The 18,982-nt window shown below is 43.5% G+C and overlaps 1 protein-coding gene across 1 annotated transcript; it reads right to left on the reverse strand.

The window, feature by feature from the left end:
• Positions 1-1,537: 1,537 nt before the first annotated feature.
• On the reverse strand, positions 1,538-18,780 carry notum1a (notum, palmitoleoyl-protein carboxylesterase a). The gene is made up of 10 exons (XM_055898553.1): positions 18,094-18,780; positions 10,897-11,045; positions 5,033-5,093; positions 4,787-4,845; positions 4,296-4,398; positions 3,818-4,009; positions 3,021-3,118; positions 2,717-2,864; positions 2,374-2,421; positions 1,538-1,999 (listed from the first exon to the last, which is right to left on the reverse strand). Exons 1-10 carry the CDS (start codon positions 18,417-18,419, stop codon positions 1,693-1,695), a joined length of 1,491 nt encoding a protein of 496 aa, XP_055754528.1. The 5' UTR covers positions 18,420-18,780; the 3' UTR covers positions 1,538-1,692.
• Positions 18,781-18,982: the final 202 nt, after the last annotated feature.

Raw genomic sequence — 18,982 nt, forward strand, 5'->3', positions numbered from 1 at the left:
CTCTAGAATACATCTACCTATATGTCTACCTGTGTCAAGGTAAGAACTGTAGTTACCTGTATAATGGACTCTTCTCTACCACAACCATCTGAATCGTCATTTCTTTAGTTGGAAGCCCCATGAGAAACCTTTGTTTGAACTTTCATGATGTTCCTCCAATTGCCAGTAGGTGGCACCCAATCACTACCTTTGGTGGTTGTGTCAAAGTTCTCATTGGTCCTCATACAATTCCTGCGGTTTTCAAATGAACCTGAACATGTATTGCTACAGCTCATTATATAAAGGTTCATTCCGGTCTCACAATCTGACTGGTCAATTCCGGGTTGTAGCCGTGATGTTATGCCTTTATAATATTGTATCAATCTATAGAGTAACAAACTGTCAGCCAGCTGGTGATTTGTTTAATGTGTTGCCTAGCATCACATTAAGAACAGTCTGATGTTGTTGTTACAGTGTGCTGTGGTGATGATCAGGGGTGAGAGCTGGGTTGTTGCATTCTTCCTTTCTCATCCTCCCTCTCTCTTTCCACTCTTTTCCCATCCCTCCACTGCCTTGGAGATGAGACGGGGGTAAATACTGACCCTGTTCAGGAGGGTGCACGGGTTACAGAACGTTCAGATAGATATGTGTTGTGTAGAGTAGATGTGATATCTGGCAAGTTCCTATTGGGAATCGTGCCTGATCTATTCGTTCCATTTCTATCTGTAACATTCTGAACGTTTCGCCTCACTGAATAATCCACAGTTGTTTCCATGTTATTTGTGCATCCCAAATGGCACCCTAGTTCCTGGGGGCACCCTAGTGCCTGGTCAAAAGTAGTGCACTATATAGGGAATAGGGTGGCATTTGGGAAGCAGTCACTGCCTCCTTAGAGAAGGACTACTGGTCCAGTGCTTTCCACACCTGTAATGTGTGTGTGCCTGTTCTTGACTTGAGGAGAAAATACTGTGGTAGAAGAGACCCACAGTTAGACAGACTTAAACACTGTGTTTACTTCATATACTTTACATAGACTCCTTTAAAAAACTTCCTTAAGTCATTGCTGCCTTTTTTAAACAATGACACAATTAAAAACTATCAACACAGGATAAAAGTTAAGGTAAATAAACAAAACGAACAGAGCAAATAGCAACTAAACAATGAGCATCCTTAAAACTGGATTACATTCGTGATTTTTCTTTTTCTTTTACAACCAAAAGATAATTTAAGGAGAGTAGCAGAGAGGTGTGCCTTGTCTGTGTGGCGTGTTAGCCCCAGTACTCCTAACAGTACTGGGTTGTGAGAGGCTCTGTCGGGTGGGTTGGGGGTGAGGGGTTAGGGGTCAGACTGTAGCCCTTAGGTGTGACTGAGGTTAGGGCTGAGATGAATGGGATGGGGACAGGGAACATGGGGAGCAGAGCTGGAGGTATCAGATGTGGGGAACAGACTTGGTGTCGAATCCTACCTTGAGATCCACACAAAACTCAAGTATTTTGCTTAAAAGGCTACTTCAAGTTGAAAATAAGCTAAACACCCCCCCCCCCCCCCCCCCCAAAAAAAAAGTGAACTATCCCTTTAAATCAAACATTGATGTCAATGGGAGATTAAAACAAGTATTTTTTTTAAAGCATATTTTCTGGGATCTCAAAGTTAGGATTTGGCCCCATAGCCCCCTGGTTTGGTCTACTTTACTAAGACTTTACTCCTGTCTCCTTAGCTCCCGCTGCTCAGCATCCCCAGTAGCTTGCTGGGGTCCATGCCCTGCTGCTGGGCCATCTTCTGCACGTCAAAGCCCATGTGCATGAGGAACTGGATCACGTTCATCTCCTGGCCCGTGAACTGATCCCTGATGGTGGGGCAGGTGGGGTTGCAGTGTGGCCAGGGGCAGCTGTCAATCAAATGGACAGGGCAGCCCTTGGGAGGGGCCTTGTTGCTCCGGCTGTTGTCTTGGAGACTGCGGTCCCAGCAGTGCAGGGCTCGGGGAAGGGAGGTGCCTTTGACCTGAACGTCGATCCAGTAACTGTAACAGACCAGCCACAAGAGGGCACTGTTAGATCACGGCGAGTCACAGAAGAAACCGCTAGCTGACACAGAATTATCTCTCTCTAATTAGAGTGGTGTTCAGTATGGAAAAAAGCAGTGAAATGGGGAGGTACTATTTAAATTTGTCCAATAACAACACAGATTTCCATTTTTTGTTCCAAAATGTTTTTTTTTGTATATGGTGTGCCCTACTGAACGCGACCCAGGTTTGAAGAAAGTTGAAAAACCAAGTGATAAATGTGTCCAATAACAACACAAATTTCAGTTTCCTGTTGTAAAACCTTTATATACGATGTGCCCAACTGAACATGACCCAGGTGGAAGATGAAAGACCGAGAGATTGATACTTACTTCCTTGTGATGACTTCATGTGAGAGGCAAGCTGGAGCAAACATGGCCCTGAAAATGTATGCAAATACATGAGACTTGTTGAACACAGTTGGCAGCATAACCTTGACACACTGTCTGTCTGTCAATCTTTACAATTCATTTAAGTTTGCTGCTAGAGTTACTGTAAGTTTGCTGTAAGAGTTCATGTAGGTTTGCTGTATGAGTTACTGTACGTTTGCTGTATGAGTTACTGTACATTTGCTGTAAGAGTAACTGTAAGTTTGCTGTAAGAGTTCATGTAGGTTTGCTGTAAGAGTAACTCTAAATTTGCTGTAAGAGTTACTGTAAGTTTGCGGGTGCTTACGGGACATCTTTGAGCGTGTTCCTCAGCTCGATGCCTAGGTTCTGGATGTACCGCCACTGCCCTTCCTGGACGGGCTGACCGGTCAGATGGATGTTGTCGACGGTCAGCTGGGCCTCGTCAAACAACCACTGGACCACGAACACTGGGCCTGCGTGGAGGGAGGTTGGAATGCATGCACAAGTGAACACACACACAAACGCACGCACGCACAGGCTGTCCATAATGAACACACTGACACACAGAGATATACACAGATATCTGTGAAAATTCACAAATTAATTCCTTAACCTTTGCTAGCACTCACTCTTTATGGAGGGGAACACTCTATAGCCAAAGAAACAGTTCCACTCCTCCCCCAGGTGGACCTGTCTACACCTCTCTGGCACCACGCTGCCCCAGTACCTGGTGACAAGAGATCAGAGGTCAACATCTTACAGTGTCAGTTCGTACAGGACCTGAAGAATAGGCTGCTAAGGCTGCGTTTACACAAGAAGCCCGATCAGATCAAATCCCTAAGGCTGTGTTTACACAAACATCCCAATCAGATCAGATCTCTAAGGCTGCGTTTACACAAGCATCCCCAATCAGATCAGATCTCTAAGGCTGTGTTTACACAAACATCCCAATCAGATCAATCCTCTAAGGCTGCGTTTACACCAGCATCCCGATCAGATCAGATCTCAAAAGGCTGGGTTTATACAAGCATCCCAATCAGATCAGATCTCTAAGGCTGTGTTTACACAAGCATCCCAATCAGATCAGATCTTTTGCCAATTATTGAGATGTCTGTGTAAACGCAGCCTAAGGCGAGGGGGTACAATATTTTCAATCCATTTAACAATGAAGCGACACAGTACAGTACAACTAGGGCCTATTGCTTATCCTGGTCGGGTCACTGGGCCATGAGAAACACTCTGGCTCTAACCTCTCAGAAAGCAGCTCAGAATAGGAGTGCTGATCTAGGATCAGTCCCCCCTGTCCATATGATCATATTGAATATGATCTAAAAGTCGGAACACTGATCCTATATCAGCACCGCTAATCTGAGATTGTGAATATGGTCCCAGAGACTGCAGCTATAGTGGTGGAGTGTTGTCTTACTTGATGCCTCTCTTGATGGCCTCCGTGGGGGCACAGCTGATGGTGTCGTGACAGTCAGTAGATCGGTACTGCTTGTTGTCCAGGAACCAGCCCGAGTCAGCCAGACCCCTCACCTGGATCCCAGGGTGCCCCAGCCCCTCCAGCAGTTCAGCCACAGGGTCCACGTTTAGCAGGACCCCCGTCCCCCCCGCACTGTGAGGTAGAGAAGAGACGCACAGATAGATATCACACACAGACACACACACAGGCATGGATACACACACCCAGACAGGCATAGATACACACACCCACACAGGCATAGATACACACACCCACACAGGCATAGATACACACACACAGGCATAGATACACACACACAAACAGACACACACACACTCACTTATTCTAATCTCTAGTGACACACAGTTCCAGCTCATTAAACATATTTACATTACGTTAACACACAGACACACCCACACCAACATGTGGCCCCACCCACCTGCTGCCAGCCAATAGTAGAACCTTGGCGTTGTCAAGCCCCTTGGTCAGCAGATCCTTCACCACCTCCTGAATGATCAGAGACCCCATGAAGGCGTAGCCACCTGCACACAGACGGCACGCAGACAGACAGTCAGTCACCAACACAATACATTCAGTGCAGAGTGACCAACACAATGCACACAACATACCTACCTATCCTATGTCTATCATGGATGAGTCAATGAAATAACCCATTTCCCTCTAGGAGAATATGTTTTAAGTTCATTTATTGATTGAATGATTGATTGATTAATTTCTTGGTTGGTTGGATGATTGGTTGCTTGTTTTATTGTTTTATTGGTTTCTTGGTGGATTGATTGGTTGATTGATTATTCGATTGGTTGAATGATGTATTGGCTGATTGGTTGATTTATTGGTTGGGTGATTGGTTGATTGACCTCCATTAGAAAATGCAAACACACATTAGTATGGCCAATAGTGATGTCTTACTGTGGTCCGTCTTGGCTGAGGCACCACTCCACACATCACTAGAGCAGTAGGGGATGAACCTGGAGAGGAAACACAACATCAATGTCAGGTCTTCTTACGCCTTTAAAAAGATCAACTGGACACACACACACACACACACACACACACACACACACACACACACACACACACACACACACACACACACACACACACACACACACACACACACACACACACACACACACACCAAATCCTGGAACTTACACCATGTTGGCGTTCCACCAGTGAGGGTTTTCCTCTGGGAGTGGAGACAGAATCCCTGTGCCTAAAGAGAGGAACGACACGGCAATAGAGAACATATTACATTAACCATCATGCCACTCCCAGAAACGTCACCATCTTCCTCATAATCACTGCATTAATGATGGTCCTGACAGCACACTGAGAGAGAGAGGCACTTCCCCTCTCAAAGGAGCAGGCGGCAGACAGCTCTGTACAGTAGTATGTTATGACTGTCTCAATAACACTGGTCATTACTGCATAGATGACTGTCTCAATAACACTGGTCATTACTACATAGATGACTGTCTCAATAACACTGGTCATTACTGCATAGATGACTGTCTCAATAACACTGGTCATTACTACATAAATGACTGTCTCAATAACACTGGTCATTACTGCATAGATGACTGTCTCAATAACACTGGTCATTATTACATAGATGACTGTCTCAATAACACTGGTCATTACTGCATAGATGACTGTCTCAATAACACTGGTCATTACTGCATAGATGACTGTCTCAATAACACTGGTCATTACTATATAGATGACTGTCTCAATAACACTGGTCATTACTGCATAGATGACTGTCTCAATAACACTGGTCATTACTACATAGATGACTGTCTCAATAACACTGGTCATTACTGCATAGATGACTGTCTCAATAACACTGGTCATTACTGCATAGATGACTGTCTCAATAACACTGGTCATTACTATATAGATGACTGTCTCAACAACACTGGTCATTACTATATAGATGACTGTCTCAATAACACTGGTCATTACTACATAGATGACTGTCTCAATAACACTGGTCATTACTGCATAGATGACTGTCTCAATAACACTGGTCATTACTGCATAGATGACTGTCTCAATAACACTGGTCATTACTGCATAGATGACTGTCTCAATAACACTGGTCATTACTGCATAGATGACTGTCTCAATAACACTGGTCATTACTACATAGATGACTGTCTCAATAACACTGGTCATTACTATATAGATGACTGTCTCAATAACACTGGTCATTACTGCATAGATGACTGTCTCAATAACACTGGTCATTACTATATAGATGACTGTCTCAATAACACTGGTCATTACTATATAGATGACTGTCTCAATAACACTGGTCATTACTGCATAGATGACTGTCTCAATAACACTGGTCATTACTACATAGATGACTGTCTCAATAACACTGGTCATTACTGCATAGATGACTGTCTCAATAACACTGGTCATTACTGCATAGATGACTGTCTCAATAACACTGGTCATTACTGCATAGATGACTGTCTCAATAACACTGGTCATTACTGCATAGATGACTGTCTCAATAACACTGGTCATTACTACATAGATGACTGTCTCAATAACACTGGTCATTACTATATAGATGACTGTCTCAATAACACTGGTCATTACTGCATAGATGACTGTCTCAATAACACTGGTCATTACTATATAGATGACTGTCTCAATAACACTGGTCATTACTATATAGATGACTGTCTCAATAACACTGGTCATTACTGCATAGATGACTGTCTCAATAACACTGGTCATTACTACATAGATGACTGTCTCAATAACACTGGTCATTACTGCATAGATGACTGTCTCAATAACACTGGTCATTACTGCATAGATGACTGTCTCAATAACACTGGTCATTACTATATAGATGACTGTCTCAATAACACTGGTCATTATTACATAGATGACTGTCTCAATAACACTGGTCATTACTGCATAGATGACTGTCTCAATAACACTGGTCATTACTATATAGATGACTGTCTCAATAACACTGGTCATTACTACATAGATGACTGTCTCAATAACACTGGTCATTATTATATAGATGACTGTCTCAATAACACTGGTCATTATTATATAGATGACTGTCTCAATAACACTGGTCATTACTACATAGATGACTGTCTCAATAACACTGGTCATTACTACATAGATGACTGTCTCAATAACACTGGTCATTACTACATAGATGACTGTCTCAATAACACTGGTCATTACTATATAGATGACTGTCTCAATAACACTGGTCATTACTACATAGATGACTGTCTCAATAACACTGGTCATTACTATATAGATGACTGTCTCAATAACACTGGTCATTACTACATAGATGACTGTCTCAATAACACTGGTCATTACTATATAGATGACTGTCTCAATAACACTGGTCATTACTGCATAGATGACTGTCTCAATAACACTGGTCATTACTATATAGATGACTGTCTCAATAACACTGGTCATTACTGCATAGATGACTGTCTCAATAACACTGGTCATTATTACATAGATGACTGTCTCAATAACACTGGTCATTACTGCATAGATGACTGTCTCAATAACACTGGTCATTACTACATAGATGACTGTCTCAATAACACTGGTCATTACTATATAGATGACTGTCTCAATAACACTGGTCATTACTACATAGATGACTGTCTCAATAACACTGGTCATTACTACATAGATGACTGTCTCAATAACACTGGTCATTATTATATAGATGACTGTCTCAATAACACTGGTCATTACTACATAGATGACTGTCTCAATAACACTGGTCATTACTACATAGATGACTGTCTCAATAACACTGGTCATTATTACATAGATGACTGTCTCAATAACACTGGTCATTACTATATAGATGACTGTCTCAATAACACTGGTCATTACTATATAGATGACTGTCTCAATAACACTGGTCATTACTATATAGATGACTGTCTCAATAACACTGGTCATTACTATATAGATGACTGTCTCAATAACACTGGTCATTACTACATAGATGACTGTCTCAATAACACTGGTCATTACTACATAGATGACTGTCTCAATAACACTGGTCATTACTATATAGATGACTGTCTCAATAACACTGGTCAATACTATATAGATGACTGTCTTAATAACACTGGTTATTACCACAGATAGTTTGTCAGTTTGTTCATTGTGTGGATACGGCCCTGGTCTGTACTTTGTTCATTGTGTGGATACGGGCCCTGGTATGTACTTTGTTCATTGTGTAGATACGGCCCTGGTCTGTACTTTGTTCATTGTGTAGATACGGCCCTGGTATGTACTTTGTTCATTGTGTAGATACGGCCCTGGTCTGTAATTTGTTCATTGTGTGGATACGGCCCTGGTCTGTACTTTGTTCATTGTGTGGATACGGGCCTGGTCTGTACTTTGTTCATTGTGTAGATACGGCCCTGGTCTGTAATTTGTTCATTGTGTAGATACGGCCCTGGTCTGTACTTTGTTCATTGTGTGGATACGGCCCTGGTCTGTACTTTGTTCATTGTGTGGATAAGGGTCCTGGTCTGTACTTTGTTCATTGTGTAGATACGGGCCCTGGTCTGTACTTTGTTCATTGTGTGGATACGGCCCTGGTCTGTACTTTGTTCATTGTGTAGATACGGCCCTGGTCTGTACTTTGTTCATTGTGTGGATACGGGCCCTGGTCTGTACTTTGTTACTTGTGTGGATACGGCCCTGGTCTGTACTTTGTTCATTGTGTAGATACGGCCCTGGTCTGTACTTTGTTCATTGTGTGGATACGGCCCTGGTCTGTACTTTGTTCATTGTGTAGATACGGCCCTGGTCTGTACTTTGTTCATTGTGTAGATACGGGTCCTGGTCTGTAATTTGTTCATTGTGTAGATACGGCCCTGGTCTGTACTTTGTTCATTGTGTGGGTGCAGAGCCAGAACAGACAGCACTACAGCCCACAGCTATTTTCTGTCTATAACATGTGGTGGGGCTCAGTTGTTAGCAGCACGGCGCTAGCAACAGAAGAGTGTATGCACTTACCAAGTGTATGCACTTACCGTTACTTTAGATAAATGTCTGATATTTTCTGTAACATTCAGTTGACAGTAAGGTACTGTTTCCCAGACACAGACTAGGCCTAGTCCTAGACTAAAAATAATTTTCAAAGGAGAATCTCTATTGAGAATGTCTCTTAGTCCAGAGGGGTTTACTACGAAGCAGGTTTGAGGAGTTAGCAAAGTTAATTTTGGTCAACTCTGAGTTAAACTTGGTTTAACTGGTCATACAAATGTGGCTCACCTTTTAGCCAGGTAAATTTCTATGGCACCCAATCCTTCAGAAGTAACCTGCTCTGTGGCAGGCTAACTCACAGCTAACTTAACTCCACTGACTGACATTTTTATACATTTTTTTATTTAACTAGGCAAGTCAGTTAAGAACAAATTCTTATTTTCAACGATGGCCTAGAAACAGTGGGTTAATTGTTCAGTGGCAGAAAGACAGATTTTTACCTTGTCAGCTCGGGGATTCAATCTTGCAACCTTTCAGTTACTAGTCCAACGCTCTAACCACTAGGCTACACTGCCGCCCTGCCAAATGACTGAGCCATGAGTGGAGGACTGATTAAATCAGATTCCCTCCCTCTAGCAAGGTTGCGTCATCATCCACTTCATTTGATGAAGACGACTGATTAAATATTGTATTCATCAAATGTTTTTTTGTTTAAAAATGTTTAATGTTAAAATATATCACATTACACATTTAGTAATAACAAAATGGATTTTAAACTTTACGCACAGTAACACTTGTATGACTTAATACAATTGTTTTATTGATAGGAGTGGGGAACAAGGTGCTTGTGCATTGAGAAGCACACCAAAGACGACATTAACGATAAGCAATAACATAAAGACAGCATTAACGATACGCAATAACATAAAGACAACATTAACGATACGCAATAACATAAAGACGGCATTAATGATACGCAATAACAAAAAGACGACATTAACGATACGCAATAACAAAAAGACGACATTAACGATACGCAATAACATAAAGACGACATTAACGATACGCAATAACATAAAGACAGCATTAACGATACGCAATAACATAAAGACGACATTAACGATACGCAATAACATAAAGACGACATTAACGATACGCAATAACATAAAGACGACATTAACGATACGCAATAACATAAAGACGACATTAACGATACGCAATAACATAAAGACGACATTAACGATACGCAATAACAAAAAGACGACATTAACGATACGCAATAACATAAAGACAGCATTAACGATACGCAATAACATAAAGACGACATTAACGATACGCAATAACATAAAGACGGCATTAACGATACGCAATAACATAAAGACGACATTAAAGATACGCAATAACATAAAGACGACATTAACGATACGCAATAACATAAAGACGACATTAACGATACGCAATAACATAAAGACGACATTAACGATACGCAATAACATAAAGACGACATTAACGATACGCAATAACATAAAGACGGCATTAACGATACGCAATAACATAAAGACGGCATTAACGATACGCAATAACATAAAGACGACACTTCAACAAGCCAATTTCACGCAATAGCCTGCTGAATTTGCAAGGCACAAATGAAAATGTAGCGCTGACTCGGGCATGGATTGATGTATCAGCATTGTTTCAATGAAGAGTTTGGCAGTCGACTAGCCATGCGAGACATGCATGCGCAGTTATAAGCCTGCTAGAGTTAGTGGAAGGTAGACGAGCAATATCAACCGTCGTAGTACGGATGAAGCCTGAGCTGGAATGTGAAGCTAACTGGAGCTGGCTAGCTTTACAAAACCCAGAGTAGATGTGGCTTGCTGCACAAGATACCGTTCAGGACTAGGCTTCATTTGTGTCTTAGAGTAGTAGTGGTGGGGGGTTGGTGAACGGTAACAGCCAGACAGACACAGGCGGGTACTGTAGGCAGAGATTCTGACCTGTTTTGGTTTGAGGCCACTTGGACGAGCTCATCAGTCTCCTCATGGTGTCGTATCGGCTGTCACAGTTCTCTTTGTTGAAGCAGTACCAGCCGCCCTCCAAGAATATCAACCACCGTCTGCTCCCCCTGGACTCTTTCATGTAGTACCTAGAACAGAAAGAAAAACATTGTATTTTATAAACATAAACTCACAAACCATGGACAAGAATCATGTATCCTCACACAAAACACTCAAGTTGCCCTCACCGTCTCCTGGCATCAGTGACTGTGCCAAACAGAATAAAACCTATGACCTCATGTACATATTATGTAAACAAAGAATACAAGACATGTTGTTACTTTGAAGATCTTTATCTCTGTTAGCAAAAATAATCTAAAGCTAAAACTACTTCCCCCAGATTTGAACTCACCTAAACAATGTCTGAGTGCTGGTTACACAGAGCCGTGGTGTGGACGTCATACACACACACACACACACACACACACACACACACACACACACACACACACACACACACACACACACACACACACACACACACACACACACACACACACACACACACACACACACACACACACACACACACACACACACACAGACAGACAGACACACCTATGTTGCCCAGGACCCATATTCACTACATCCACCCAGAGGAATGCTCCCTTTGATGCGTCACAGAAAGTCAGAGCCTTCAACACTATTCCACAGTGGATTATACAGCACGACCTGAACCACCATCTGAACACAGATCAAACACAGAGATCAATGTCTGAACCAAAACAATTCAAACAACTAACACCCTTGTCTTTCTTGGTACTAACACTCACACTGTCTCTTCTCACTAGCACTGATTCTGCTGATGGCTGTTTTATTGAGGAAAAGTTGTCCTTATTATTACTGTGCTAGGAGGTTGTCTCACCTAGCGTCATCTGAAGATGAATGAACTTACTGTAAGTCGCTCTGCATAAGAGCGTCTGCTAAATGACTGAAGTGTGAATGTGGCTGAAATGTAAATGTGGCTGAAATGTAAATGTGGCTGAAATGTAAATGTGGCTGAAATGTAAATATGGCTGAAATGTAAATATGGCTGAAATGTAATGTAGCTGAAATGTAAACGTTTTCCTGTTCAATTCTATGGATCTGAACCTGAACGAAACTGGGTCCGATGTTTTCTTTTCAGGTTGTCCTTTTCAGCACAGGTCCAGCAACTACGGTGGGCAGTTAGTTACTGCTTGGTTTGGCTGAGCTTAGCTCAGTAGTGTAGGAAATATTCACTCTGAAGAGTTTTTCAATCTGGATGCATGGGTCATTCACTTCAGGAGATCAGTTCATCCTCTGCCCACACGAGGGCAATGCTATAATTAATCCCCATACTCTCACAGCCGTGAAGTGCAGAATCATCAATTCACTGCAATTGTATAAGTCTACAGTTCTGTCAAGGCATTTCAATACAATGCAACAGCATGCTAACAGATACCCATGGACTTCCAGTCATAGTGCTAACGTTAGTTAGCCTTGGTGTGCAAATCTACCTCTTAACTTCCTTCATACTGGAAACAGAGACATAAACAATTGTTCATCTGACTCTGGGGAAGTAGATAAAGGGCCTCATTGCCAAAATCCCAAAGTATCCCTTTAACTTTCTGTCACCCAACAACATTTCTACCATTTCACAGGATCAGACTAGCAGACACTACAAAAGACCATTAGAAGCAGGCATGATTCTCACAATGTTTCTGTGATGGCTAGGCTTTAGCTCAGAGGGCTAACACAGACTTGTAGCACCCAGGAGGCCATACAAGTAGGCATGATGCTATTCTATTCCCTATTTGCTTCTGCGGTGTTCTGCGATGTTTAGAGACTGTTATTTCAGCAACAGACGTATTATCCTGCTGAGCTAAAGCCTAGGTTCTAAGGGAGCTTTGTCAGGCAGCTAGAGGGAACAGCGGTATCTGAGCGCTCCTCTTTACCGATGACGATGCGGCTGCAGCTGAGACATATGGCTTCTCGGACCGGAAACTCTGGCGGCTGCCAGGCATATCTCATCATTGGGGCTCCCGAGTGGCGCACCGGTCTAAGGCACTGCATCTCAGTGCTGGAGGCGTCACTACAGACCCTGGTTTGATTCCAGGCTGTATCACAACCGGCTGTGATTGGGAGTCCCATAGGGCGGGGCACAATTGGCCCAGCATCGTCCGGGTTAGGGTTTGGCTGGTGTAGGCCGTCATTATAAATAAGAATGTCTTCTTAACTGACTTGCCTAGTTAAATCAAATAAAAATAACAAATAAAATCACAGTGAGGACTGCCAGAGTAGGCTGAGTGGTGTGGTGTTGAGCAGGCTGAGTGGTGTGGTGTTGAGCAGGCTGAGTGGTGTGGTGTTGAGCAGGCTGAGTGGTGTGGTGTTGAGCAGGCTGAGTGGTGTGGTGTTGAGCAGGCTGAGTGGTGTGATGTTGAGCAGGCTGAGTGGTGTGGTGTTGAGCAGGCTGAGTGGTGTGGTGTTGAGCAGGCTGAGTGGTGTGGTGTTGAGCAGGCTGAGTGGTGTGGTGCTGAGTGGTGTGGTGTTGAGCAGGCTGAGTGGTGTGGTGTTGAGCAGGCTGAGTGGTGTGGTGTTGAGCAGGCTGTGGTAGTGATCACTATCAGTATCACTAACACTATCACCATCACTATTATTAACAACAACAACAACAATAACAATTACCAGGGAGGGGCAGAGTTAACCAGGGAGGGACAGGGGGAACCAGGGAGGGTTAGAGGGAACCAGGGAGGGACAGAGAGAACCATGGCGGGACAGAGGGAACCAGGGAGGGACAGGGTGAATCAGGGAGGGTTAGAGGGAACCAGGGACGGACAGAGGGAACCATGGAAGGATAGAGGGAACCAGGGAGGGACAGGGTGAACCAGGGAGGGGAAGAGTGAACAAACAAGGGGCAGAGTGAACCAGGGAGGGGCAGGGTGAATCAGGGAGGGTTAGAGGGAACCAGGGAGGGACAGAGAGAACCATGGCGGGACAGAGGGAACCAGGGAGGGACAGAGTGAATCAGGGAGGGTTAGAGGGAACCAGGGACGGACATAGGGAACCATGGAAGGATAGAGGGAACCAGGGAGGGACAGGGTGAACCAGGGAGGGGAAGAGTGAACAAACGAGGGGCAGAGTGAACAAACAAGGGGCAGAGTGAACCAGGGAGGGACAGGGTGAATCAGGGAGGGATAGAGGGAACCAGGGACGGACAGGGTGAACCAGGGAGGGGCAGAGTGAACAAACGAGGGGCAGAGTGAACAAACGAGGGGCAGAGTGAACCAGGGAGGGGCAGAGTGAACAAACGAGGGGCAGAGTGAACAAACGAGGGGCAGAGTGAACAAACGAGGGAAAGGGTGAACTAGGGAGGGGCAGGGTGAACCAGGGAGGTACAGGGTGAACCAGGGAGGGACAGGGTGAACCAAGGAGGGGCAATGTGAACCAGGGAGGGGCAATGTGAACCAGGGAGGGGCAGGGTGAAGCAGGGAGGGGAAGGGTGAACCAGGGAGGGGCAGGGTGAACCAGGGAGGTACAGGGTGAACCAGGGAGGGACAGGGTGAACCAAGGAGGGGCAGAGTGAACCAAGGAGGGGCAGGGTGAACCAGGGAGGGGCAGGGTGAACCGGGGAGGATCAGGGTGAACCGGGGAGGATCAGGGTGAACCAGGGAGGGACAGGCAGGGTGAACCAAGGAGGGGCAGAGTGAACCAGGGAGGGACAGGAACTGGCTGGGGGGAATTAGTGTTAGAATCCAGTTATTTATAGACACAAAGGTGACTATTACAGAGACGACATCTGCCAACCTCTGGCCTGGTGGCCAGGTCTAAAAGCCTCTGTGTCCTCACTCACACTGCGATCCTAAAGAGCTAAGAGCTTTACGGGCTGGATGGGCCACTCTCTATGTGCCTGTCCCAAATGGAACCCTATTCTCTATGTGGTGCACTGCTGTTGACCAGGGGCCATAGGGAATAGGGTGCCATTTGGGATGGAGGATATGAGACACTCTGAGGTTTAATTATAACGCTGGATTTATACACGATGCTAAATCCAGAGAGAGACATGTACATCCTCCATCCAGTCACACACTGACATTAAAGACCCATGTATAGACACTGTACTGTAGCCTACTGCCCAGCGATATGTCTGTTGGGGATAAGCACAACAATCTGATATTACGAGACATACTGTACTGGACATGCAGACATGCATCATGCTAGTGCTCCATAGCAGTGTATTACACTCTGACCTTATTAAGTGAACCCCTCATCATTGCAGTGGGTTAGAATAACATTAACCTCCCAATAGAGCATCTACAGGTATGCTCGCTATAAAACAAATATAGGTGATAGGGATTAGAAAGTAGGGTATGGAACATTGCGAGTACAGGGATTAGAAAGTAGGGTATGAACATCGAGAGTCCGGGGATTAGAAAGTAGGGTATGGAACATCGAGAGTACGGGGATTAAAAAGTAGGGTATGGAACATCGAGAGTACGGGGATTAGAAAGTAGGGTATGGAACATCGAGAGTCCGGGGATTAGAAAGTAGGGTATGGAACATCGAGAGTCCGGGGATTAGAAAGTAGGATATGGAACATCGAGAGTACAGGGATTAGAAAGTAGGGTATGAACATCGAGAGTCCAGGGATTAGAAAGTAGGGTATGGAACATCGAGAGTACGGGGATTAAAAAGTAGGGTATGGAACATCGAGAGTACGGGGATTAGAAAGTAGGGTATGGAACATCGAGAGTACAGGGATTAGAACGTAGGGTATGGAACATCGAGAGTACGGGGATTAGAATGTAGGGTGTGAACATTGAGAGTACGGGGAATAGAAAGTTGGGTATGGAACATCAAGAGTACGGGGATTAGAAATTAGGGTATGGAACATTGAGAGTACGGGGATTAGAATGTAGGGTATGAACATTGAGAGTACGGAGATTAGAATGTAGGGTATGGAACATCGAGAGTACATGCATTAGAATGTAGGGTATGAACATTGAGAGTATGGGGATTAGAAAGTAGGGTATACAACATCGAGAGTACGGGGATTAGAATGTAGGGTATGGAACATTGAGAGTACGGGGATTAGAAAGTAGGGTATGGAACATCGAGAGTACGGGGATTAGAATGTAGGGTATGGAACATCGAGAGTACGGGGATTAGAATGTAGGGTATGGAACATCGAGAGTACAGGGATTAGAAAGTAGGGTATGGAACATCGAGAGTACGGGGATTAGAATGTAGGGTATGGAACATCGAGAGTACGGGGATTAGAAAGTAGGGTATGGAACATCGAGAGTACGGGGATTAGAATGTAGGGTATGGAACATCGAGAGTATGGGGATTAGAATGTAGGGTATGGAACATCGAGAGTATGGGGATTAGAATGTAGGGTATGGAACATCGAGAGTACAGGGATTAGAAATTAGGGTATGGAACATCGAGAGTATGGGGATTAGAATGTAGGGTATGGAACATCGAGAGTACGGGGATTAGAAAGTAGGGTATGGAACATCGAGAGTATGGGGATTAGAAAGTAGGGTATGGAACATCGAGAGTATGGGGATTAGAAAGTAGGGTATGGAACATCGAGAGTACGGGGATTAGAATGTAGGGTATGGAACATCGAGAGTATGGGGATTAGAATGTAGGGTATGGAACATCGAGAGTATGGGGATTAGAAAGTAGGGTATGGAACATCGAGAGTACAGGGATTAGAAATTAGGGTATGGAACATCGAGAGTACAGGGATTAGAAAGTAGGGTATGGAACATCGAGAGTACAGGGATTAGAAAGTAGGGTATGGAACATCGACAGTAAAAACAAACAGATATATAGTATTCAATAGATATTGTATGTATTAGCCTTTCAATGACTTGATGTATACTACATTAAAGCATATTAACCAATGACTAGATGTATACTATACCATATTAACCAATAACACTGGATCTGTCTGGCAAAAAAAAAAATTTCCTTCATACATGTGTATAGTATATTATACTACACAAGCCACACAACCCAACATGAAAGCAGTTCCCTTTGTTAAGATTTGGAGGCTCTAATCCAATGCAACCTGTTGGGTAGTGTCTCTGCATGCACTGTGCCACTGAGTTCAGCATTTGGCTTAACCATGTCTATGCCCTCTGGTTGTCTTTGTTGTAATAACAGACACAGTTAAATATCCAAATGCTTTTAGTCCCCCTGCTGATCCCTCATTAATGGAAAAAAACATGAAGGCTTTTCCAGTGCCAAATGCATTTCCCTTAATGACAGACTACTTACGGTCTTTAGAGAGAGAGAGAGAGAGAGAGAGAGAGAGAGAGAGAGAGAGAGAGAGAGAGAGAGAGAGAGAGAGAGAGAGAGAGAGAGAGAGAGAGAGAGAGGATATATTTTTTTGACTTACATTTTTGAAATACTACCATACTGAGGCTAATGAGCAACACAATGGCTGTGCTTATCTATGCAGAAAATAGGTGTCAATCTCACAAACATATTATTGGTGAATAACAGTTTATAAATATTAGCCTATATTCCTTCATGGGAAATTGTATAAGTAATTTTGACATAGGTTTGGATGAACATAAAAACAATATAAAGATCAATATAATATTTTTCCATTCAAATTGGGATTCAAATTGGGATTGCATATATATGAACAGGTATGTTTTCCAATATTATCTTCATTTAAAAAATACAATGTACATAAAAAAATCTCTATCCACATTTTGGTGCGTCGCGCACACTACAAATAATGGACCAATCCGATTTTCATTGCTTGTAGAGGGATTCCAAATGTGGAAAATGTATCAATATTGATCCCTTCTGCATCATGAGATTAAGATGTTCACAGAAATCAAGCACTATGCGCATTATGCACGTGCCAGGCCAGACCGCAAATATTCGCTGGATAGCTTCCATTACGCACAGCAGCTGTCTTGGACATCTGTATAACACACTTTCAAAAAAATATTCGTTTTCATGTTCCTTTTTGTGGTCCTCTAATCTAAAGTAGATATCTCAATCACAAAAAAAATCTATATCTAAACTTTAAGGATAAGCAAAATCCAATGGGCAATCATGTTTGGAGTGTGCTTTCAACATGCTATATTTCTGGAAACCTCGACTGTATGAAAGAAAAAAAGTCACGCATCAGATGAGAGAATACAATACCCTGCTGGAGTTCCATCGTTGCACGTGACTGAAGTATTTTCCAAAAAGTGCAGCTTCATATCATAGTCGAGCTTCTGCGCCGAACACGGGTAGAGGGACTGCGCCAGGTTCTTCACCTGCGTCATGAAGTTGTCCATGTTATCTTCGACGGCGGTGAAATCCAAAGGGAAACTCTCCGTGGTGTCACCCCGGTCCCGGTATGTGGGAGAAGGCGGTGTCCGTCGTGGTTGCGGGTTGCGACCACCTCGGAATCTTCTTGCGGCAAAAACTCCGGACTGCATAAACACCAGCAGCAAAAGCCAGGAAATCAATCTCATTGCCGTCATCTTTTTTCCGCGAGTCACCTGCAGTTTAGGTCTTCCTTTGATGGTTTCCGAGTTTAACGTTTTCCTTCCGAAGAGTTCTTGCTGTTTGGAGATTGGATTGGAATAAGAAGCAGAGAATGACGCACGTTTCGAACTGTAGCACTGCTATCCTCCGACCTAGGCTAACTGTTTTCTATCAGATGATCAAGGAAAACACTTTTTAAATGCATTTATTAAAAACAATTCAGTGGCTTCTATGGATCGATGTAAAAAATGTCTAAAATAGAAGCACTAGTTTCCTAGATGATCTTAATCGAAGTCGGGAAACTGTTCTGTTCTCAAACCACCACCGCACTGTCACTGCTATTGAACCAAGTTAAGGTTTGAGTTAAATGACAATACTCATCACATGCTCTGGAATTTTATTCAAACTTTCCCCCCTTCTCTTACCCGTCATCCAATCAGAGAGGAGGGCAGGACTCTGGGCTGGGCATGATCAAGCGTAGCAGACTTCCCCCCTTTTAATTTATTGAGGGGGAAAAAATGTCCGTGCTTTGGCTCTTTTGATCCGCGATGTTTCATTT

Source organism: Salvelinus fontinalis, chromosome 34, assembly GCF_029448725.1.
Source record: "Salvelinus fontinalis isolate EN_2023a chromosome 34, ASM2944872v1, whole genome shotgun sequence".
Taxonomy (NCBI): domain Eukaryota; kingdom Metazoa; phylum Chordata; class Actinopteri; order Salmoniformes; family Salmonidae; genus Salvelinus; species Salvelinus fontinalis.

Bases quoted from the DNA above. Each gene is read 5' to 3' on its own strand.
- notum1a (XM_055898553.1), bottom strand. From the start codon at position 18,419: ATGACGGCAATGAGATTGATTTCCTGGCTTTTGCTGCTGGTGTTTATG. The intron at 4,846-5,032 runs GTAAGTTCCAGG...TTTCCTCTCCAG, and splicing joins TGGTGGAACGCCAACATGGT to GTTCATCCCCTACTGCTCTA. The intron at 2,000-2,373 runs GTAAGTATCAAT...GGTCTGTTACAG, and splicing joins CATGAAGTCATCACAAGGAA to TTACTGGATCGACGTTCAGG.